General features: G+C 34.1%; 1 protein-coding gene across 1 annotated transcript; it reads right to left on the bottom strand.

Moving 5' to 3' along the window:
* Positions 1–447: 447 nt before the first annotated feature.
* On the bottom strand, positions 448–19778 carry LOC128237007 (pyrokinin-1 receptor-like). The gene is made up of 4 exons (XM_052952176.1): positions 19481–19778; positions 2304–2882; positions 1613–1738; positions 448–1107 (listed from the first exon to the last, which is right to left on the bottom strand). The coding sequence occupies exons 1-4, from the start codon at positions 19776–19778 to the stop codon at positions 500–502; spliced, it is 1611 nt and encodes a 536-aa protein (XP_052808136.1). The 3' UTR covers positions 448–499.
* Between the last annotated feature and the right edge of the window lie 6844 nt (positions 19779–26622).

The following is a 26622-nucleotide window of genomic DNA, read 5'->3' on the forward strand; positions in this document are numbered from 1 at the left end:
ATATCAGCATCTCTTTGAAGGTCAAACCATTCATAAGCATTGAATGGTTCTCGACAACAATATACGGCCATCATCTGCAAAGACATGTACTACTTCTGAACATTTCATTGGCTTTCAATGTGTATATGGACCATTCGATAATACAAAACACATTTATACAATATATTTAATAATGTTATTATCAATAAACTTGTTTTATTGAAGTGAACATGTTCATTTAAATTCCACACACAATATTAGAACAATATCTTATATTTATAAAGATGTATTACGACGGACTTTAGACAAATACATACATTATACATTTTCATAATACAACAGAAAACAATTGATTAGACACAGCATAAAATCAACATTTTTGTTTTAAATTATGGCAGAAAACCATACATATGTTAAGCACAGTTTAATCGTTTTAACATGTCCGCTGAGTCGGTTTTTGGAGCATACACAGATGAGGTGTTATCAACATTTCGTTGTTGAAAGATATTGAAACAAACAGTTACACAAAATCACCCTGATCTTTGAAAATTTGGTCATAGAACTCAGCAGATTTGGATGACATACACACCTTACTACCATCAGGGTACTGAATGTTGTAAGTGCTTTTCTTTGAGTCCGTCGGAGCGGTGTTCCCATTCGCCTGATCACTACACTGCCAATGGACATGGGATCTGCTGGGCTTGCTCCTTATCGTAGCACTATACGCACATGATAAGTTCTGATTGGCTGAAGGAAATATATCAGAGGTAGACTTGTACTTTGTCTCCTGACCTCCGTTAGAGTCCGCATTGATTTCTAAACAATGCTTTAGATGGTTATTCTCAGCTGCTATTAAGTTTGTTGGACCGAAAGGGTCTTGGGCATTTTGGTTGTGAGCAAAGAAATGATCACCGTGGTTATCCAAGTTAGCAGGGCTTTTTATGTTTTCCTTTAGTGAAAGTTTCGTGCTCCTGAGTTTTCCAGAATACCCGTTCGTCTGCTTATATGAGCCAATACTGCGTCTTGTTTTGCTGTGGCAAATCGTTTCTAGGAATGCCAGTCTGTATCGCCTGGACATTACATTGTATAATATTGGATTGACTGTCGACCCGATGAAATACAGGACGCCTGAAAATAATTAAGTGGATATCAATATCTGAATGGCAGATTGAACCTTACTTTCATTAGCTCTCACTTGTCGGATACATTTAGATTTATAAATGTTGTGACGGATAAAGAGCGTTTTGTTGTTCGCTTCCGTGGCTAAAGCATACATGACAAATACCATTGTAATATTACTGGGATTTTAATCAAATGACAACTTAACCACTACATTAACTTAAAAGTCGAAACGTGAATTGAATTGAAAACATCGGCATATTTAGTACGACATTTGTATACACAGCTTTGAACTGGTGCAACATTATATAAATGACTATATCTTTTGACGTAAAATTCATTAGAATATACGCTATTGTAAATGGATAAAACATGTGATTTATAAAAAAAATGATACTCAAAGATAAAATACGAAGTTTACTGCAATGTAGCTGTTACACACTATTTAAAATTCTTATGAAAGTGTGCAAGTTGCATAACAATCTCCATGTATTTATATAAACGGCATGTTTACCTGACACATAGAAAAGAGAACTTTGGAAGTCTAGTAGCCGTGGTGTCCAATCAGTATTATACACCGTTAAAAGTCTCTGAGCATGGAACGGCGCCCAGCAAACGAAAAATGCCACCACGACAGCAACTGAAATATTACTTAATGCTGTATACTTTACATGCATTATAACCCAGTTATGTATCATAGTGTCTGTAGAAGAAAACGCATGCATTTAACTGCAAAAGGTCCAGTTACCTGCGTATAACAGCTGAACTATTAAGTCCCAAATATATATTTGAGTTTGGTAAAATACCTTAAAAGTACACTAATGAGAACATGTAAGACATCAACATAGTTTCACAAATATAATTATACAAAAACATTCCTGAAACAGGATTCGTACCCGGCTATTCTTGGTCTGCAGTCGGAGGGCATATTCCTTTCATTACACAGATACTCTGCCCGTTTTGTTAAAGATATAAACACAAGTTTAAAGCTGACAACATTGAACCGAAAGTGATCAATATTTGAATGTGTATTGTTATTATTTTAAAACTACTGTGGGTCGTCGGCATATACTTAAAAAAAAATATAAAAAAGGTAAATGGGTAATGAGAGCTTCCAAGAGGCCTTATTCTTCCCGTCATTCAATTTGGATTGCTTAATATGAGCAAATGAACTCGTATACGCCGAGAATGTTCCTTTAACGTACCAAGTACTTTGAGAACGCTACGTCTGGCGATGAACGTGGGTCCCCTCTCTCGGTGTGCTTGATTTCTATTACTGCTGCTGCGACTGCCACTCTGGTGGCATTGCTCAGTCGTCTCTCGTCGCATTTCCGCTCTCCGCAGTGTAAGTCCAATTAAACTGTACAGCACTATGATTACAGTTAACGGGAAAACGAAGAAAACAAATGTGGACAGTTGAAAGACGTGTCTCATCCTTTCTGAATACTGATGCGGAATGTTACATTGTAGTGAATCAAGAATGGGAGTACCATTGCTGTCAGACACGTAGTAAAATACGTCAGTGTGGATTGGATACGGTAATGCACAACAGAGGGATATTATCCAAATGGCAATGATGATTTTAACACAACGGGAAAATGCTACGATTTTATGGGATTCGAGAGGCTTACAAATCGCTATATAGCGCTCGATAGTGAATGCCGTTATCGTCAGTACGGAGGCGTAGGATGTCATTTCTGCAAATAGCGCCTTGATGATACAAAATGCCTTCCCAAACCTCCAAGGGTAACTTTCCCAGATTGAATATGCCTCGGGAGGGAGACCTGAAAATACATAAATGGTATGCAAATAAGCTTACGAGACAAGCCAAATCCTACTGCCCTTTCAAATGGAAATATTACTCCTAAAGAGTATCCAGGCGTTCTTATATTGAGTAATATCGTCGCAAATTGAAGCACACAATAATGTGAATAACATGAATCTATTGGAGTCAGATATCAAATTCGATCTAAATTTTAGAAAGCTTTCATACCAGATCGATATAAACTTTTATTGCAGCAGAACTGTAAGGGACTAAAACCACTTTCAAAAATTAATCAGATTATCATTAAATATATAGTTTCGTCACCTATTCGATGAAACATGAACATTATTGTGGAAAAGTCTAAGTTACGTTTTAAAATTACAAACGTCAACATTGCTAATGACAAAATAGACACGAACACGAATTAAATGACTTAATTTCAACAATTATTTCGATATTTACTAAACGATATTGTGCCATATTTTAAGGTACATGACCACGTTCCTCCGAAAAATATGAATGTCGGCCGATTTTAATGAAACTTGGAACAAATAATCGTCAATGACTCTACTTAAACGAGGTGTATATAATTATTTTTTTAAATTCCGTTGTGTGTTGATTTACAGCGCCACCTAGCGGACATGTGCTATTTGGCGCAAACGTTGATGAAACCGTAAAGAATATAATTCTACGGCTTTTTTTATAAACAAAAAATCGGAATATAATTAATTGTATGCTGAATAAATAATCCTTTAATTTTAGTACTAGTATTTAAGAAGAAAATTTTTAATTTTAAGTTTTATGACGTAAAGTCTTTTATAAGGAATCGCCAAAAATAGATACCCATCGGTGAATGTGACGTATTTATTTCGAAAACGAACTCGGGTAGGGTATGTTTTTATTATTTCATAGGAAATGGAATAGAATAATGAATATAATTATGTAAAAAAAAATAATTTGACGGTGAGGTAAATTGCTGAAAGATATAAGTATTATAAGAAAATTGATAGAGTTAGCGTGATTTCTACGCCACCGTCAACGTCAATAAAAAACACGTCAAGTAAGTGACGCCATGGGTTTGTTTGATGCATGAGAATAGTTGTGGAGTGAAACGTTATATTCGTCCATAATTGATGGAATAAGTATATTTTTATTGTTTAATCTAATATTTGCCAGTATCAGAACTAAGTAGAATATCAGAAAATAGTAAGATTATCAAATTCTTGCTACCTGAAAAATATCTACAGAATTGAAACACTAGTTTACGGCTTGTATGAACCTATTAAAACTGGATAAAATCATAAGCCATGATCGATTCTTAGTTAAATTAATTATATCCTCGCTAAAAAAAGAGAACGTCACAAAACAAATCTGGCGTCTGAATTGAAATTAATTTTATTGTAGAAATGAGATTGACTATTTCAGTATTGTTTGAGCCTATTATTCTCACATTCATATCAAATGTATTAGTTTACATACATTTTATTCAACAGATATATCAAACATCAAGATATCAGATTATCTTATTGTATACACGATCGGGGGGAAATTGAAACGGATTAAACGAAAGCACGGCTTATAATGATGTACGTGGAGTTAGCGGCCTAGCGGCGTGAAGTTAGCGCCCTAGCCGCCTAACGGCCTGAAGTTAGCGGCCTAGCGGCGTGAAGTTAGCGGCCTAGCGGCGTGAAGTTAGCGGCCTAGTGGCGTGAAGTTAGGGGCCTAGCGGCGTGAAGTTAGTGTTCTAACGGCCTGAAGATAGGGGTCTAGCGGCGTGAAGTTAGTGGCCTAACGGCCTGAAGTTAGGGGCCTAGCAGCCTGAAGTTAGTGGCCTAACGGCCTGAAGTTAGGGGCCTAGCGGCCTGAAGTTAGGGGCCTAGCGGCGTGAAGTTAGGGGTCTAGCGGCCTGAAGTTAGTGGCCTAGCGGCGTGAAGTAAGTGGCCTAACGGCCTGAAGTTAGCGGCCTAGCGGCGTGAAGTTAGTGGCCTAACGGCCTGAAGTTAGCGGCCTAGCGGCGTGAGGTTAGTGGCCTAGCGGCGTGAAGTTAGCGGCATAGCAGCGTGAAGTTAGCGCTATAGCGGCGTGAAATCAGCTAGGCCGCTAGGCCGCTGAATCGCTTGATCGACTTTTTTGAAAAAATGTTGAAAATTGCTTCAAATTGATAATTTATGAATAAAACAGCAAATATATCATTGTTTTAGAAGAGCAGGCATGTTTGCATGCTTTAAAATAGATAAATTATATTTAATTTGCAAGCTAAGACAAAAATTGCGGTATAAATTACAGACTGCTTCTAACATCCATGCAGTTTTGCTGAAATTATTTTGAAATGTTGCAGGAGCGGCTCCAGGGATTACACGTAAGAGGTGTAACTGGGGGTGTAACCTTTTGAATTGCGCCCCTCTCTCATAATCGACTTTGTTTTGTTTTAAGTGTGGCAGCGGTGTTTTGTGGTACTTCCTCTTGAACATGTCATTACTTGTTCTCTCCAATATTGACATAAAAGTTTGAGTTTGGGGAAAGGGGGGGGGGGTCGACGGGTGCCCCCCCCCCCCGCCACCTGAATCAGCGGTTGTGTTGTAATTATTTGCATCATCTTTACAACATGTTGACATGGTGGGATTTGGGGGCGGGCACCGGATATGCATCCAATAGAAGTGCCAATACAGTTATTATAACCTTTTTCTGCGCTACCGCAACGGACACCCGGAAGTCGAGGCTCTCTTACTCTAACTACGTGAAATATTTTGGCGCATTCCTTGCAACCATGTGATTCATGTTCTCGTTTGCGTTAGTACTTTGCAATTGTGCTAGATTTTCCAGCATACACTCATTTGTGTACCTAAAAATTTAATCATTGCAGGCATATTGTAATTTGACATTTAGTCATCAATGCGACTTTAAGTGACTAGCTCGTTTTTTTTACCAAAAAATAGTTTTCCCGATATAGCATCTGAAAACACTTTTGTTAACATTATTTTACTCTATGATATCGGTATTGCAGAAATTATAGTTATAGCATAAAAAAGTATTTTGGTTTAGTGGAGTTTGAACCCACGCCAGATTAGTCAAGAAGAAAATAGAAAACATACGCTTAGTCCACACGGCCACCGGAACTTTAACAAATGGTGGATATGTTGACCTGTTAAGGATACATTGATAACATCACTTGACAAAGTGTCAATCACGCAACACCACAGCCGTGATAATTTTTCAATCGCGTTATTAACGCTAATGAAAACTGTGGTCTTCAAAGACGATATTTGAGCGAGTCACTTTAATTATTAGATTAAATACTGTCGATTGAAAATATAAATCTTTTTTCACGAGTCTTGATGGCTAAAATTAAAATAAAACATTTCAGGTTTAAATAAACTTCGTTTTACGAAACTGATTATCATTATAACTATGACCCCTGCTACAAAAATGAACAATACGTGTAAAATATGTAAGACATTTATAGTGCGTACCCGTGCATCACGTTCTGGAAATCTTTTTTCAATTCAGTACCCTGCAGTATGTGCGCCTGCCGGTAATTCTCGTACTTAGAGACTTTCACCAGGTTGGACTGCATGAGGAGTGTTTATTGAGCATGTGGGCGGACAGGGCGTTTAAACTGGTCTTTATTCCATGTGTGTTGCCTTATTTTGACTTATTCCAAATGAAAAGCATTTCTGAATATGGGCACTGTTATTGTTTGATAATGATTTGTGTTTTGATTTCAGTTTATACAATTTCCGAAATTTTTGACAATATGATTTTTATCATTTGATTTTTTAGATCTGGAAATAAAGACGGCTTGACGCGAGTACAAGTGGTTGCACCCCCGTCCATTGTTAACCGTTCCATGTTCAACCCCTTTGTTTCACTTCCTGTAAACTGGTAGAAGAAAGAAAGGGTTCCATCGCTTTTGATGAACCATTCCATACAAGCCGTAAATTATTGTTTCAATTCTGTAGGTATTTTTCAGGTAGCAAGAATTTGATTTTCTTACTATTTTTCTTACTATTTTCCGATATTCTACTTAGTTCTGATACTGGCAAATATTAGATTTTACAAAAAAAAGATACATATTCCACCATTTATGGACGAATATAACGTTTCACTCCACAACTATTCTCATGCATCAAACAAACCCATGGCGTCATTAACTTGACGTGTTTTATATTGATGTTGACGGTGGCGTAGAAATCACGCTTACTCTTTCAATTTTCTTATAATACTTATATCTTTCAGCAATTTACCTCACCGTCAATTTTTTTTTGTTTTTACATAATTATATTCATTATTCTATTCCATTTCCTATGAAATAATAAAAACATACCCTACCCGAGTTCGTTTTCGAATTAAATACGTCACATTCACCGATGATTATCTATTTTTGGCGATTCCTTATAACAGGCTTTTCGTCATAAAACTTAAAATTAATTTAAAAAAACTTAAATACTAGTACTAAAATTATAGGATTATTTATTCAGCATACAATAAGTTATATTCCGATTATTTTTTTTGTAAAAAAAGCCGTAAAATTATATTTTTTTACGGTTTCAGCAACGTTTGCGCCAAATAGCACGTGTCCGCTAGGTGGCGCTGTAAATCAACAAACAACGGAATTTAAAAAATAAATAAATACACCACGTTAAAGTAGAGTCATTGACGATTGTTTGTTCAAAGTTTCATTAAATTCGGCCGACATTCATATTTTGGTTTGTTTATATTACATATATGCAGTATCCTAAGTAAGTATAAGAATAATTTCAAGAACATCAACCAGTGTAATCTTGAAACATCAGAAAGACAACATTGATCATTACATTTAATATATGACGAGCAGAAAACAAGCTTTTGACAAATAAGGCAATTTATATTCTCATGTGTATTGACATGAGAAGCGGAAATTTCTTTGAACAGGCTATCATGATATTCAATAGAAAAAAGCGCAGAATTGATTGCCAAGCAGATGTCTCGTTTTGTTAAACGCAATATCAGAAGTTTGATTTAAACCAATTTTTTTGTTTTATGTTTCGGAGGGCACTTGAAAACGAGAGGACTGATTGTATTAAATAACTTTATTCGTTATTATCCGTTACAGCTAACACCGAATTATCGCAAATGTTATTTAACTTGAAGAAGGTGCGTATGAATCGTTGTTGAGACTAACTCAGTAATTTTGTATATATACATATATGTGTGTGTGTGTGTGTGTGTGTGTGTGTGTGTGCGTGCGTGCGTGCGTGCGTGCGTGCGTGCGTGCGTGCGTGCGTGCGTGTTCGTGTTCGTGGGCGTGTGAAAATTACTATTCTATTCAAATGTTATAAACTATTAAGTTAAGACCATCATTCTAAATAAAGACTTTATCACTCTTTGAATAGATGTAAGAGACACAATCATAATAATATGCAATGAAAGACCACTACGGGTAACAGATATTCCTTACAAATGGAATATACTTTGCGCTGTGCTTATTTCCTACTCTCGGTGGCCATAAACAGAAGGCATAGAAACTCCAACAATGTTTATCTCTAACTGTAACATTGATTGAGTTCCCACTGGAAACAGGGTAAGTTTCTTTTTCAGTTCGTCTGCTCTGGATTAAGAACTGGTAAAACCATTTCTCTGTAACTCTTGTATGTATAGATTGCGGGAAGGGAATGTTTGGCAATATCATTGTCCGAAATTTTCCTGAAAGTTAATCATTAGTGTGTCTAGTATACTTGTGTGCATTAGTTCCAAAGACTGTTTTTCAGTTTAATTTAGAAACACTTGCAAAGACTTGCATGTTTCTGTAACATCATTGTTCCTAACCCTGAATTTGTTGTTGACAGTATTTTTCTACAAATATTTTCCATACGCATAGGACAATTTAATAGTTCAAACAACATTTTATCACTATTAGAATGTCAAAATTACAGTCAGCTTATAGTTAAAATATATCAAAAATGAGTGAACGATCCATGGACAAAAAATTGTATCATTATGCAAAATTATACAATGTTCAGGTATAAAAGGTTTTATTTGTAAGTTTCTTCTTTTTTGATGTTGACATAACTGGACATTAAATTTCCCTGCAAAAATGAAAAGCATAAGAACCATCAATTTATAAAATGTAAGTTTTATTTCAGGAAAAATTACTAATCTGTGTAAAAAAACCTATTGATTGTATTAGTGTTCCTTTTCCAGGACAAATCAGTTTCATTTTGGAAATCAAATGCACTAATTCATTAATAAATTAAATGGAAAATAGCTGTTACCGATGGAGACCTTTCAAATTAATACAAACTGTTTATTTGCATGTATACAAGTTTAAAACTAATCATATTTACAATTAGAAAACATTAAGACACTTAAATAATGCTTAAGTTAAAACAAGAGAAATAAATGTGTGTTAATTGAAAAACACAACATTTTTCAATATACCGGCTTCTATAGTTCAGATACAATAAAGTTGTGAACAATTTTGGGTTTGATAGATGTAATTAAAATCATTTCCTGGAATAAAATAATGTAGAAATACAGAATAAAAAAGCTTAAAATACCTGTTTTGCACACTTGCCAACATAGTATTATATATCGTTCCAGCAGTAAGCGGTGACAGTGTATGTGACAATCCACATTTTAACGCCGAATTTGTTTTCGTTAATAAATGATAGCATGTGTTTTAAGTAAAAAATGGTCAATGTAGTCATCTTCAGATATTTATTTTAAAAAAACCTTTTATCAACTCAACATCAGTCAATTAATAAAGGCCCTAAGTGTAGAATGGAACAATATAACATATAAATAGAGGAATGTTTATAGTAATTTATCACTTCTTACGTACTCATTTTTGTTAAAAGGAAATAAGTAGTAATTCCATTAAACTTTATAAGCAAAATTACGCCAAATGTTTGAATGAGCTCAACACAATCTTTATATATGATTAATGTACTATGATATTATTACCTTAAGCTATATTGTGAGTGAAAATCAATTTCGAGTACTTATGATATTAACATACCTTTCATTTGTGTTCGAATCAGAAACAACTAAATTTAAATAAAAAAGATCCCTAAACCACTTTCGCTCCAGGTTTTTGTGAAACGTTGGTCAATTATATGTTTTAAGTTGATTTATTTGTAGAAAATATACTTAATAGCTTTAATTTAATCTAAAGTCATAAAAATTCATCTTGAATTATAAGCATCTTTGGAAAAAGAAATTCTTGGAGCATCAACAAAACTTTAGAATCATTCCTTAACTTCATGCAAATAATGTTGTTCTACGGGGGCACGGGATTCATCAGGCCTACAACAGTATATTTGCTTCCGCGTTTATAGTGCTTCTTTCTGCTGATAATTTTTACTTCTTTGACTACGCACAATTCTTACATGGCTTACGCAAAATGCATACTTGCATAGAATGCTGCTGATTGTAGTGAAAACCCCGCTTGTTGCGATAAATTGCATTATAGGCTTCTCTTAAGCAGGCATTTAAATGTAATATGTATGCTCATGTAGATCTTAGCAGACATGTTTAGAGCACCAACCAGGTCAATATTTAATAAGTGACTGGTCCTGTCGAGGCCTTCGATATTTTTTTAACCACATTAACTGGAATTACTCCTGCGACAATCGCAAAATATTACCTTTTTTAAACGCAATTGAAATACTTTGATACTGTAGAAACCTCTAAATGTGTATGTATTTTCAGTCTTTTAAGTGCGGGAAATACAAAATTAGCCATTACATTGTTTTTCATTTAGCGTTGATAAACTTGCGGAAGATTACGGGCATTTCTGATCAATGTATGCATTCAGGAAATGTCGAACAGTTAACACGTTCGTAATTGGCTTAAGGGAGCGACAATGGATCGGAAAAATAACAATGCAATGAGTATGCATCCTAATGAATAATTATGCAATAGTTGCATCGCCACTGTTATTTCAGAGACGACATTGCTTAATTAAGTTCAATTCCAAGCTTCAGCTTTGTATGTTACCATTCATGCCACAGTTTTAAGGAGTTTGTTTTAATAGCAATCATTTCAATGATCACATTTAACGAGACACAAACGATTCAAGATGTCAGAATCAACTACTTTCCGTATTGGTGAACCTTTCGGAATGAAACGTTTGTAGTCAAATATGGGACGTTGAATGAGTATGTACTTTTTCTAAAGTGTAAAACGACGATAGACGCGTGATATTGCATTCTTGAATTACAATTATTATTTACAGGAACATTCACTGGTTCTGACAATTAAAGACATATTAAACGTTCATTTTCACTTTTTAAAGGACATTTAAAATTTAATTAAGAGAATAGTTTAAATTTGAAATAAGGAGCTTGATGTATTTAATTTACTAGCACAATAACGCAACAGAAACATGTACTTTAACTATGAAATATGTCATACCCATTGCAACGTTTGCATGACACTGTCCTCAAACCATTGTAAATTCCGGATTTTAAAAGTCGTTTTATTTCTTGTAGATTACCAAAAGTAAGCATGGTTGCTACAACTTAACGAAAACAGTAATCGGCACGAATCACTTTGTGGAGTTAATGAAAACAATTAAACACATACCTTTTAAAGCACTAAATATCTCTGTCAAATACATTGTATCACATTTTGAATGTTAGACAAAAATGTTACCCAAAGCTAGTGCACACATTGAGAAATCGTATGTACTTGTCGGCATAAAATTTCGCGCTTTTCCGAAAATGAACATGTCATTGAGTACTTAAATTCGAGGTTTCAATTTTTAAATTAAAAACACAAAAATCATGCAATTATGCTGACAACGGTGCTTATAAGCAGGAGGTTGGTGCCGTTGCAACTCATATTCGCAGAAAAACCGCCAGACTTTATTTGTCGGACAACTTTGAATACAAGGAGAACATCGGTTTGTATCCAATAATGACATTGTGGACAGGTCATGTCCATCCATAATGACAACGACGCCGACATAAACTCTGCTGCTCGGGCCGACATAAAAATGTTCTTCGTCAAGACATTCAATGCGGAGCATCGCATCCACCTAAAGATGGAGAACCGTCACGACCTACACCACGCGGACTCAGTAAGGCCTGATTTTTGTTTTGTAGTGAAGTATTCCATCTTGATACATTTTCATGCTTTTAATGGCATTGTTAAGTGTCTTCATCAGTGTTTTGTCGCGTGCAAATTAGTCAACCAATATAAATATAAGGGAACAAAATTAAGTGGACTATAGATTTGTGTTTAACACGAAACGTTAGGAAACAGGAGGTTTATCTTTATTTTTACATGGTATAAACATAATTGCATTGCCTTTTTATTTTTGTATACATAAATAATATATATATGTAATTAATGTTGTAATATATATTAAGTGAAACACAGTATTAGAAAGCTTAACCATGATTCATGAACTGAAACTCTTTAATGCGATCATGCATATTTTAAGTATAACTGTATATATCATAGGCAGTTCAATGAGAAGAGTTTATGTCTAATTTTCATTGCGATGAAATCACTTAAATAAATAATGTACACCGCTTATTTAATCTTTATGAAATATAATTCCGTACGGGAAAACGCATATGATATGTTCGCTGTTTATATATTTTATTCCTAACATTAAAACACTGTGATAAATTGTGCAAAACAAAGTTCTTACCTATAACTAATAACAGCAGATCGGAAATTGCAAGGCTGAGGAGATAGTAATTCGTTGTGGTTCTCATAAAGCTTGTACGCGATATAACAATACATGTCACTATATTTCCTATCACTCCGGTCACAAAGATAGTTGCATAAATTAACAGCAGCACAGCCACCACAGGTAAATCTCTTTGTTGAGGGCCAAGATTTTGTAACAATATTTTCGACTCCTCGGAAATACTCACTGAATCGTTTAACAATAATATGGTCGACATATTTAATGTAACGACACCCGACATGCGTAAGAAACGGTCCTGTGATTACTATGCAATGAAATATTTTATGTGTACACCTTCTTGCAAAAGAAAAAACGTTGAAGTCGAAGTATTCATAACATTTCACAAGTCAAGCGTTAGGACCGTATTGTTCATGTTTATCTGGTGAACTATTTCTGACACATATGTGCGCCATCTTTTAGAATATAATTTAATTTCCTATTAATTTCCTCTGACTTTAAAGTTCCTACGTTGCTAATGTTGATGTGGATACAAATGTTGAAGCATATCAAAAACGTATTTCAAACACATTATTAACGTAATTCCACTGCAAACATTTTATTTCGTATTTCATCCCTCTCAGTGTGAAATCGTTTCGTTGCTACTAATGACACTAACATCCCCGACCTCCTCTGCTACCAATTGCGTTACAAATGATTTCTTTGTCAACGTATTGGATTTTGGTCTAACAGTTGGAAATCTTTGCTGTTTGTATTCCAATATATACTCAGTCATTAAAGGCAGTACTTCACTAGTAAGCCTATTAAGCAATACCATAGACACGATCTGTTCATATCGTATCAGAAACAGACAGGTATGTCAGCAATGATGTCCACTATATATTAACTGTTTGGTGCTATTTAATATATATTAAGTTTAAATAAGTTTTCGTTAAGGACTTTCCCAATTCATAGTGAATATGATTCATCGTGGCATTTTCTTAGCCATTGGTTATGTCTGATCTACCGGTGTAGATACTTTTTTATTTACTCCAGGAATCGCCGAGAATAAAGTACAAAAAAATAGTAAAATCATTTTATTTCTTTTGATACGTTTTAACTTATTCAAAATTGAATTGGTATATGCAAAACGATTAATGTGAAATGCTGAAAACGTCCCATTTCAAACATGTGTGATTTACCATTTGTGTCGTCTTGTTAACAGATAACAGAGTGTGCTATCAAGGCATATTATATTTCTTTAAAAGGACATATTAATACAAACTCAATTATTCATAAAACAATTTTACCTCAGTTACACACAATCAAGGGAGTCAACTACGGAATCCTTCTTACTTTTGCCTTCAAGAAGCTTCTGCGACACAGCTGTTTATAGGTTGAGACGGAGTCGTTTCCCGTGTGATTTTGTTCCGCCCCACTAGACCGAATGCAAAGAGTTGATAGATTTAACTCCGTCCCACTTTATTTATAGAAGCACAGACTTAGTTTGGACAGCCTTACGTAAAGGTTACACACCACCATTGTTATTCCCTATATAATTCAATGTAAAATTATAATTTTTAGACAACATTTAAAGGCATTTCGAGCGAATGCAGGCTATGATAACCACATGTATTCTTAAAGTACAGGCTTTAAATTACCTTTTAAGACAATAAAAAAGGGGTGTCAAGTTATTCCTAAGAAAAATCACTCCACTTGAAAAACAAACTCTAAAAATTGCACCGTCCGCCATGGCAGATCTTCCAAAATGACCTTTCAACTATAGGGCAGCGGTTTATGCTTTAATCTCTACTCTAAATGATAAATCAAGCAAGATACTTAATACTTAGATACTTAAGGTATAAAAGTTTCAGGAATAATGATAGTTTTGATTTACAGTGTATTGAGCATGTGAAAACATGTCTATCAATCATAAGAACATTTTTTTTTATTGAGAATTTTCCACACAACGGAAGTACATATGACGTAATGGTGACGTCACTCCTAAAGTAGCAGTAGAATAGATCATCGACTTATGCAGAAAAATAACGTCGTTTCGTACATTCGAAAATCCAATTTAACTATACCTTACAGTTCGTCACGTATGTGTGTCACAAAATATATTCACTTTAATTGGTAGAATACGTGTGTCATAACACATATATTCAGTGTTTGAACTTTAGTTTATTTTGTATATAGATAATTGAAAACAAATAAGAATCATATGACATGTCTCTGTAGGGCTTCTTAAAATTCAACTTACATATATATATTCCATATCAACTTTATCTACATGCCGAAAAGGAATATAATTGACTAATAGTTTCAAACAATGACTGCATCGTATCTTTGAAAAGTTTTTGCATTAGGTGCTCTAAATTGTATTCCTCCGTCTGCAGATAAAGTTGGGATCTCTAATCATAGAAGTACTTGGGGTTTACCTAAACGTTTATTATTATTTGTTTTATTGATAAGTTTCTTTAAGTTAATGCATACTTTAATAAGATTTACCTTTTGCGTTTTATCTTTATTAAGGATGGTTGGGATAAGATTGAGGTTTGTGCACATAAACTGGTTTAAGTCCCCAGTAAATATACTTTTTACTGACCGTTCCAAGGCGGTACCTAACAATCCTTGATAACACCCCTAGTTTGTTGTTTTATTTTAAATAGTATATGTGAACTGAGTTTGTGGAGTTCTGTGTTGTTCCATGTGTCTGGTTTGTGATTGTTTGTTTTTTGTATTATATGTCTTTGGCTAAGGTATACTTTTATAAGATTACCATTTACGTTTTACTTTATTCGGGATTGTTGGGATAAGAGTGAAGTTGTGCACACAAACTGGTTTAAACCCCCAGTAAATTTACATTTTACTGACCGTTCCAAGGTGGTACCTAACAATTCTTGATAAACATACCTAGTTTTTTTATATATGGTATGTATGCACTGTGCTGTTGGTGGAGTTTTGTGCTGTTCTTCTATGTTTCTTGTTTGTGATTATATGTGCTATGTCTTTGGTGTTTACCCAGTGACATAAAACCGGGTTTTTGTTTAAACTTTGTGCTACTGAGCTTGTTTCTGTAGCTTTTTGCATAAATATTAACTCAGTTGAAGCCTTTGATGAGGTATGCCTTTGACCAAGTGAGAAATACAGACAGGCAGCAGTTGCAAATAGTTAAATCATCATACTTTTAAGAGATTAGATGCAGTATTGCGGTTAACTGTTGGATATTAACACCTCGATTTCCACTCCTAAATCAAACGGCAATTCAGCAATTGAGAATATTTTACGATTAACGGATCATCTTCGGATATGTTCGGATCGCGAATATAAATGTATGATTTTTTTAATTGTAATGAATTGCTTAGCGTTTCAATTTTACGTTAAGAAGTTCAGTATCAAATATGAAGTGTTTTAATTTTCCCGCTATTTAATGACGTCATATAATAACAGTTTGAGGTGACGTTTAAGTTTTTATATTTACAGAATGGGTTAGAAAGAATTACAGTAAGGTATTTTTAAACAAACGGAAGTATTTTTAACAAATCTGGAAAGAATTAATGAACTATTATAAGTACAAATGTAAATATAAGTAATGCATTACGTGCATGATGTCATTATCGGGGATATGAAATTCCATTTATATGTTTTATTACTTTATTCATATGCTTTCAGTTCCTCAAATGAAGTAAAGTTAAACTTCACTTCGACAATTGAAAATCTGATCAACCATTTTAGGACCTTATGCGTGCTTGAACACGCCCATCTGTGTTCATATCCCCGATAATAACAGCAATCACGCAATTCGTTTCTTAAATGAACACATTTGATCAGTGCACGGTTCGTGAGTCAAAAGATCGTGAGGAAGGATTGAATAACAGCAGTCAATCTGAAGTATTCTTCGTGTCACTGCATCCATGTTAATTAATTGACATTCAATACAGGTAGACATGTATCAACAAAAGCCCATCAGAATGAATTCACATGCTGTATTGGTATTCCTAATCGATTATATACGGATAATTATATCATATTAAAACCATCATCATTTAAGCTATTTTTGAGAAGAAATAGTTGCAAATATTCATTTTGCATTGACCTTTATTGTCATATTGCCATTTGTTTGAAGGCTATATCGTCAAAAGAATGTTTCATGTTTAAAGTTAGAGACTTATTGCAATACAATATGGCGTTAAAATCTCAAAAAAAATCAGCAGCAATTGTAGGAAATCGCGCCAAGAGCTAAATCATTTGCAACCCAATGAGGATCGTGTGATCTTTCTTAATTAAATCATGTTTACATTTCTCTGCTGTCTAAACGTAAACAAATTATTTCACATTAATGGACATGAAAAAGGCTCTGACAGCGATTGGACTGGAGGAGCATATGAACTGGTCATTAGACACCGGGTCGCCTGTAGCTATTTGATAGTGCCATCCTTCCTCCATGACGCACAATATTTCCGGAGTTCATTAAGTCTTGTTTGTGTAACAACTTGGAGCAACAATTTATTATGTTTGATGTTTGATATATCTTCAGAATAAAATCCCAGAATATCGAACGTCATATAAAGAAATAAATTTGGTTTCAACAAAGCTATATAAAATACAATACAATAAACTTTTCCTTTAACTGTTGTTTAAGACCTCCAGCCCAAAATATTGCATTACAAGTATTTCTTTATAAGAGTAATGTCATTTGAAAAACATATTCGTATTGATGTCATTTGTAAAACGTATAAGTATTGATAATTACAAGCGAAAAAAGTAAAATTTCAATACAACATGCTAAAATAGCATTCAGTTTAAAGATAATTATAATAAAATTCAAATAAAAGCATATTTGCGAACACTGCCTTCATTCAATCTCAAAGGTTTTTTTATTTGGCGAAGTGCATTTGCACTTTAATTTGTGTTAGGAACTAAACGCATATGAAAAACTTTAAAAAAAACGATTTCATTGAATAAAGGCGCACAATTTCGGTTGATATTTTTTAAGGTCGATACATAATGCAAAAAGGCATACAATTTAGGTACAGATAAAAATATCAGCATTATTTTGGCGCTTTTTTGTACCGTTAAAGTTGTTGTTACGTAGCTATTAATTAAAATACACATTTATAAAGTTGATATTTTTAATTTGTACCTAAATACTATTTTTTTTTCGGGGGGGGGGGGGGGTAAATAATTCATGTAAAATGAGTTTTACACGAAAATGCAGCAAAATATTTGTTTTAAGTATTATATATATATACTGTCAGTACTCATAGTGTTACATTATGGTACATTATAAGATCAATTGTTTGGACTATTTTGTACGAAATAAATAAAATAGTGTTTATGGGAAATATTTCAATAATAACGAGTATTTATCATTATTGATATTTTTACACACGTTAACTTTCTTTTCTAGTCTTTAGTAAGACGACTCAGGGCATGCCGTAGAGAGGAACCGAAATGATTCATAATACTTCATCGATTTTGCATTAATACAATATGCTTGAATTGTCGTGCAATTTAATAATATAATGCATGTGAGTTTTTTTTATTTGTTTTATTTTCGTTAAAAACTTAATTGGTTTGTACTTTTCATGTGTGTGCAACATAACTCATTGGAGTGGTATATTCTCGAAACAATGTCGTTTTTCGAAAGGAGACATTCGGAGAGCAAACACTGGAGCTGAATACATCCTTCCGGATCAAAATACAGTACATATAACCGGAATATTCTGGAACAAAAACCTTGGAGAAGAAACAATGGAAGCAATTAGGGAATTCAACGTTCCTTATCAAAATACAGTACTAATAACCAGTACACTCTGGAAATAAAAATCTTGTAGAGATCAAAGAAAAAGCCTTGATTCGTGTGCAGCCTTTCGGATGCAAATGCAGTATTGATAACCCGTATTCTTTGTAAAAAAGACCCTTGGAGTGTACAGTAGGGCATACTCAAGTTGAATAAAACGCTGGATCAAAATGTAGTACTATTACATGTTAATCAGTTTAGACCTTATATATTTTACAACGATTGTGAAGAAAGCTATGATAGCTTATACTAAGACACGCTCGTTGGCACGATGTTGCGTGAGAGTGTGGTCTTGTAGTTTCGGGGGAAACCGTAGAACCCGGAGAAAACCCACTTGTCTGGCTTGGTGACCACCAACCAAACTCACATACGCACAGGCAAGGAATCGAACTCGGGTCGCCTTGGTGAAAAGCGCGTGCTCTAACCACTGCGCTAACCGTACAACCTGTTAATTCTGGAATATATACTCACCAGAATCACAATATGGGTGAAAAGCATGAAAACAGCAGTCTCAATTTAATTTCCTCTCTTCTTGAAGATGTTCGTTGGCAGATATTGAAAGTGCAACACTTTGAAATCTCTCTAGCATAGTTATTTTATTTTTAAGAGCCATTAACACCTTCATATTCAAGGACCAAATAGTAATAGAGTATCACCATACATATCGTAGTATCAATCTGCGATGACATTGGTGATAAGATTGATATAATCATATTCGCATTTGCCTAATATTTTATAAGGATAGAGCTTGACTTTCACATTGAAAAACACGCAAGGAGTTATGACTTCATTATTTATTTCGATAGTGCGATCCAATTAAATTGATAATATTCGACGTTTCGACGATTAAAATCAGATTTATACAGAACGCTTTTTTTCTGCAATGATGACAATAACGTTTTCAAATAAAGCCTAATAAAAACTAAACTTACTAAATGTTAAAAGCCTACCTATTCTGCCTGTTTTTGAAAAAGACTTTGTCCTTACTAAACTTGTTTTGGGCCTAAGCACGATGATGCGTTACAGAATATTTAAAAAAAGCTGAGTAACCGGACGAATCCGACATATTCCGCTAACCGGAAAACCTATAAAAAAATACTTGACACAGAATTGACAAAATATTGTCATTTATAATGCTATGTAACTTTACTCATTTGCATTATTTGATGAATATTGTGTTTTTTAAACATACCTGTTATAAGAATCAGCACATCGGAAATTGCAAGGCTCAAAAGGTAGTAGTTCGTGGAAGTACGCAGGTTAGCGTTCCTTAAAATAACCACACACGTGCAAACGTTCCCAAGGACGCCGGAAATGAACATAAGACCGTACACAGACAGAAGAAATAATGTAACAGGAAGCTCTTTTCTTCTTGTCCCAAGCTTTTCCAGTAAAAGGTCAGCCTGTGAAATGTTTTCTTTGACAATTACCACCCACTGGTTGATGGAGTCGTTTGTAATGTTGTAATTACTGAAGCTCCCCAAATCCATGACACAACTAATTGCGTTGTATTTCTAAATTTGTCCTGACGATGGAAATTGATGCTTAATTTTCAAACAGCACAGCTTGTTTACAGTAATAAACACTGCTCCCAATATTGTTTTCCGTTAAAGTGCTGATTTTAAATTCGAATATCCATATATCATTTAATCTAATGAGAACAATATTAATAAATATCATGACAAATAACCGGTAATTGAAATAAAAAGGAAACAATTTTTAACCCAGTAAGCAAAGATAAAGAAACACTCATCACTTATTATTTAATACAAAACTATTGGAGAGAAACTTCGTTTCCGTGCATAGTTTTTTTCAAATATGAAATGTTTGTTCATCTGTATTACGATATACAACGACCCTATCACTGCTTATTTACTGCAACACTATAAAACAGATCAACTGTTTTGTCTACATTTTTTCACTCCATCGTGCTGTCAAATGTAAGGTGAATGGCACAAAAAAAAGATCAATTGTCTGCTCATCCAAGTTAAGTACTGATATATCACACTTAAGAGTTTTATTCCTATTTCTGGCAATTCACCTCTAGTCCGCCTGCGAAAAACATCGTAGTTCTAGCCATCACTGGTCTACCAAAGGATATAAACCTTACAAAATATTGTGCGTTGATTTCGTATTTGTCTTTCAGAACCATTCTTGGGCGCCCTCATAAGGAAAATAATCAATCTAGATGGAGTCAAGATTACATTAGGTCCCATGTTTCTAGAGAACTTTCTCGGGGCTATTGTGATTCAATCTTTTCCTTTCTTTCATTTTTTTTCTAATCTCTCGGTTAAACAGTTATTGCTTCTGCTCTGGATGGACTTGATTTAAGACTTAAACTATAACAGGGAAGACTTCCTCAAGTTTTGATTAATTTTTGTACAAGTAATTTAATGTTTTCTTTAATTAAAACCTTTTTGTTTGCTCAAAAAGAGTAAATAACCGCTTCTAATAATAACTTAAATTAAACGTCAATCACTTTTCCTATTTAGCATTTAACCGATATGCTTATCTTATGGAAACGCAAAACATTCATTGGAATACGCCCTTCTTGATAGATTACAAAATTTAAGGGGAAACAAACCTTTCATTAATTTAACAGACCTAGAACGGAAATAATAGTAATTTCAAAACATGGAATTGTTTGGTATATTACGTTTATTAATTTTTATGATTTGGCTTTAAAATGACTATTATTTACAGCAAACACAATGTAAACATATTAAACGTAGACTATATCGTTGATAATTTGGACATTTTTTTTGTTATATCATCGCACCCATGTACACCTGTTGTGAAGTTGACGTCAGCACCAACACTAAAACCAAGGCCGTTGAATGAAAGAAACCAAAATACGACTAGCCTAACTATCTTTCAATTTGTGTAGCTTCGTTAACGTTAGTATCAACATACTGGCGGTCAGAGGAATGACAAAAAACGTTCTTTAACTACCAATTCTAGAGCTCAAAGCATAATTGAAACATATGTGTAAATGCACCTTTTTTCGTTGGTAAAAATAGTTTGGTATGTTTATCATATTACCAACTGAAAAACGCGGGTTGTTCAGTTCCTAAAACGAAGTAACGTGCAACGTCACTTCGGCAATTCCAAAACCTGATCAAATGTGTTCATGTAAGGAATGAATTGCGTGATTGGTGTCATTATCGGAGATACGAACGCAGTTTTGGTCGTTAAAGTACGCATGTTGATCAGTGCACGGTAAGTGAAGTCCAAATATCATTACGAAGAATAAAATAACAGCTGTCAATCCTTCACTGAAGAGTTTTTCGTGTTTCTATATGCATTCGATACAAAGAAGACATGTATTGCCAAAAGCCGATCAATGTAAATTCACATGCTCCTTTGTATGCGTAGTCCTATTTGATTATTTAATACGGATGTTAACATCATATAAAATGCATCATCATTTAAACTCTTATTGGGAAGAAACAGTGTTTGTAAGTATTCATTTTATTGTCATCTTGCCATTTGTTTGAAGGCTTTGTCGCCAAAAGAATGTTGCATGTTTAAACTTACAGACATATTGTAACAATATGTACAATATGGCGTTAAAATCGCAAACATTCAGTTGTAGTAGGAAATTGCACCAAGAGCTATATAATTTGCAATTCAAGAAGAGGATCGTGTAACCTTCCGTTATTAAATCATGTTTACAATTCTCTGTTGTCTAAAAGTGAACAAGTAGTTTCCACTTCATTCACATGGAAGAGGTTCGGACAGAAGTTGGGTTGTAGTAAGATATGTTCTGGTCATTAGACACCGGGTTACCTGTAGCTATAGAATAATATTATGCTCTCTTCATGACGCATACTATTTCCTGAGTTCATTAAGTCGTGTATGTCGTCTACAAAACTACAGGAAATAACTAGGAGCAATATTTTATTGTATGCGATGTTCGAATCAAATCTATAATAAAATCCAGATTTCTCGAATGTCATATAATAATTTATTAGATCAATAAAACTTTAATAAAAGCGGTCAAGTACCAATGAAAATAATTTCTTGACGATGATTGTCGTAATTTTGGTTTGAAGGAAACAAAAACGAAACCAAAAAATGAATATTCTTTTTATTGTAGCTGATGTCATCCAGCCAAAAATACTGCATTAAATGCGTTTATATATAAAAACTAATGTCATTTGTAAAACAAATTGATTTTGAGATCAATTGTAAAATTTATTAGTATTGATATTTACAAATGAAAGATATAAACTTGTAATACAAGATGCTGAAATAGCATTCAGTTTAACCAATATTACCAATAAAAATATCATCGTAATATTATGAAGGATTTTAGTTTTCAATCCAAATGAAAGCATAATTGTAAACACTGCCTTCTCTAAGATTGTAATTCTTTCGTTTTTGATTTGGCGAAGTGCGTTTACACGTTAGCTTGTAGTAGGAATTGATACCGTATGAAAAACATTTTAATATAATGCATGTTAGTTTCTTGATTTGATTGCTTTCGTTAAAAACTTAGTTGCTTTGACTTGTTCATGTGTAAGCAACATTACTCCTTGGAGTGGTTTATTCTTTAAACAATGTCGTATTTCAAAAAAAGAACACTCGGAAAGCATACATTTAAGTTAAATTCATCCTTCCGGATTAAAATACACTGATGACTAGAAAATTCTGGAACAAATACCCTAGGGAAAAAATGGAAGCAAATTGGAATCCAATACAACGTCCCCGATTCAGAATGTAGTACTGATTCCCCGTACATTCTTGAAAAGGGACCCCTAGATAACACAGCATGGAAGCAATCTAGAGTAAATACAACGACCCAGATCCAAATACTGTACTTATAACCAATACACTCTGGAAATGAGAATCTTGGAGAGATCAAGAAGAAGCCTAGATTCTCATGCAAATTCCGCATCCAAATGCAGTAATCCGTATACTTTGTAAAAAAACCTTGGAGTGTAAAGTAGGGACATACTCACGGTGAAGAAAACGCTGGATCTAAAAGCATTATTATTAACCTGTTAATTCTGGAAAATATACCCACCAGTATCACAATACGAGTTAAAATCAGGAAAACAGCAGTCTCGATTTAATTTACTCTCTTCTTTGAAGCTGTTGAAGTTATTGTAAGTACAACACTCTGAAAGCTCTCTAGCATAGGTATTCTATTTTCAAGAGCCATTCACACCTTAATATTCAAGGACCAAATAGTAATAGAGTTTCACCATAAACATCATAGTATCAATCTGCGATGACATTGGTGATAAGATTCATATAAGCATATTCACATTTTCCTTGTATTTTATAAAGATAGAGCTTGACTTTCACGTGGAATAAAACGCAAGTAATTATGACTTCATTGTTTATTTCAATTGAGCGCGCCGATTAAACGATAATATACGACGTTTAAAAAACAGCTGTTTTTTAATTCAGACGCAGTAGGGTGAGCGAGTTTGAATTTGCTTGTTTGCCCTTCTGCGTTTTTACAGCATAAACGAAATAAATGCAATAAACCCTTAAAAATGCATACCAGGAAAACATCAACGATTGCTTTTACCCCTTGTTAGTTCAAACAGAAAGTGTTATGTTATAAAATAAAATAAACTGCCACATACCTGGACTTGCCTCGGAAAGCTTTGACACACACACACTTCCTGTTCGACAAAATCCACGTTTCAACGTCTTAAAGTTTTACAAGTAGTGAATTGTAATTGACCTCTACAAAGTATGAACATGCAATGGTTAAGGGTCTTAAATTGGCGTTTGAACAATTACCCTAGTTGCCCTTAGATCAGACAAGATACTAAAAAGTTCATTAATCTGGTATAGATGGCGATAATACAATGGCGGAATATATAAATTGTCTGTATTACGTAGGACTTGAAGCTTTAGTTTTAGCACACAATAGACTCGTGTTCCAGTGAGCTCTCGTTTCATTGACCGTTCAAGCCGGCAATCCCACAGTTCATCAGTAATGTTATTTCATGCGTGTGTGGTCTGTTTTGGTGCTTGAACTTATGTATGTGGTGGTTATACGTTTGCGTCTCTAGTTCATTGCCGTTTGGACCCTTACCTTGCCTTTAAACAAGGTTTATTGTGAATTTTCGACTACTGCGCTTGTCCCTTTTCTTTTAATTGTATTAATGAGGGACGCAATCCGTTTTCACTGCTAACGAAACATAAATAAAACAGACAAACATTTATGAAAGTTATCACGGAAGAAGTATATTTCTTTCCAAAACTCGTTTCATATTTGGTTTTATTAAATTGAAACACTCGTAAAATTCTGTATATCAATAATGACACATTTTTAAATTGCAAATCTTAACGCTGACGTGTTATTTGTAAATGGAAGAAGCTTACGCAAACACATTGCCAAATGAAAACAAAAAATGTGCCATGACCGAATTTTACAAATCAGCGAGTTCAGCATAAGAGTGAATATTTTCTTACTATCTCTGCGCTTTGTCTGATGAAACATAAATAGTGGTGGAACAATATCCAAGGAATTAATTCCAAACACGGGGCTGTTATATTGAACCCAGAGCAATAACAATAAATCAGATGGGGATTACTGTTCCAACTGAATACAATCTGTAGAAGTGGCTACAATAGAAGGTAACAAAAAGTACATATTGGCAGAGGGCACACCGTTCTTCATCGCCGAAAGAGTACGTATTAAGGATAATTCTGTTTATTCTTTCAGCGTGTATAAATCAAACGAAACTTTCACACAGAAAAAATATTCGCTGTTTTTAGGAAGTCCTTCAAAAAAGTTCAGTAGCAAATGTTACTTCATACTTAATTCTTCATTTTAAATCGAAATTATAACAAAGGATATTTGTCGAGTATATATTAAGCTGATTGATTATACTCATGTATTTCCCTTTAATATTCGACTACAATTTACATTTACTCATGTGCTTAAATTCATGATAATTTACTTCTTTTTACAGGTTGTTTTCTTATGTCAAAATCGCAGTAACTTAAAAAACATACGCATATTTTAGTGATCTCATATTTTGGAATATATATATGTGTTAACCATTGAGGGTTTCTAGGAGATTTTTGAGCATTCACTTATATTTATTATCAAGGAGGCTGATTGTGGAATTTTTTCTGTGAAATGTTTATTCATTTTCTAGATATTTTTTATTTTAAAAACTAAATATATTAAATAAATATAAAATAAATTTATTTTTATCATAAATGTAAGGTGTTGGTGAGCGATTATCAGAGGATACAATGTGCTTGATCAAATACAACAGGGACCGATTATTGGATTTAGCTAGAGTGCCCAGGAAATATTCGAAACCTAACAATGACACATTCACAACGCTGAAAAACCTTAATCTCTTAAACTACAGAGGTGCCCGGGGAGGTGGTAATTATGTATTAAGATCGTGGGACAACAATGATGGAGTTAACTTTTCAAACCTTCAATCCAGAAGCAATTTCAACAGTAACATTGACAAACCGGGTATACGATGTGTATATAGCGGCACTTATACTGTCTCGCTATAGAGCTAGCTTTTATAGCGACGCGGTAGAGTGTCCGCCTGCAGAGCAAGAGGTCGTGGGTTCGAACCCCGACAGGTGCACATAGCAATTTGTGCAGTCTGTTACATTTGTAGTGTGGGTGTGCCAAGACAAAACCACTCAACTTCGGAGTTCGAAAATATTTATTTATACGTAGTCGAACGAAACCTAAAACATATAATAAAACATATAAAAGAATATGCTAGCATAATCATATTATTAATAACACAAAATACAAAGACAATGGACAGTGATCGGTAAATATATCAAGGGAGACTTCGCGGTTAAATACATAAAACATTCTAAGAACTATGAGTAATAAACTTACCAGGCACGTCTAAATAATAATTAAATATGAATGAATATTTCAGCTCAAAGATAAGAGCGAATATTAAATAAGTAAGAATATAGTAACAACTGTTACAATTGAAATATTGACTTGCGTCTATGATGATTCAGAACGGAATGATTTATGTGTATATATAAATAAGGGCGTGTGCAATGAAGAGGGAAAAAGGGGAAAAGGCATTATGAACCAATCAATCACTCTATAAATTTAGACAAACTCGCATAACCAGTATTCACGCTCTGACGCACTCGGACATAGACGGACATTGACGGACATAGACGGACAGTAACGCACAGAGGACAATAACCACGTAGCGCAACACTAAACACGACGATACACAAAAATACAAAACAATATACGACATAGAACCATACCAAACACACAAATTGATAAAATACTGAAATATGCACCTTGCTACATAGACACAATACATTATTACAAAGTGGCAATGACAAGAATAG

Source organism: Mya arenaria, chromosome 6 (assembly GCF_026914265.1).
Source record: "Mya arenaria isolate MELC-2E11 chromosome 6, ASM2691426v1".
Classification (NCBI taxonomy): domain Eukaryota; kingdom Metazoa; phylum Mollusca; class Bivalvia; order Myida; family Myidae; genus Mya; species Mya arenaria.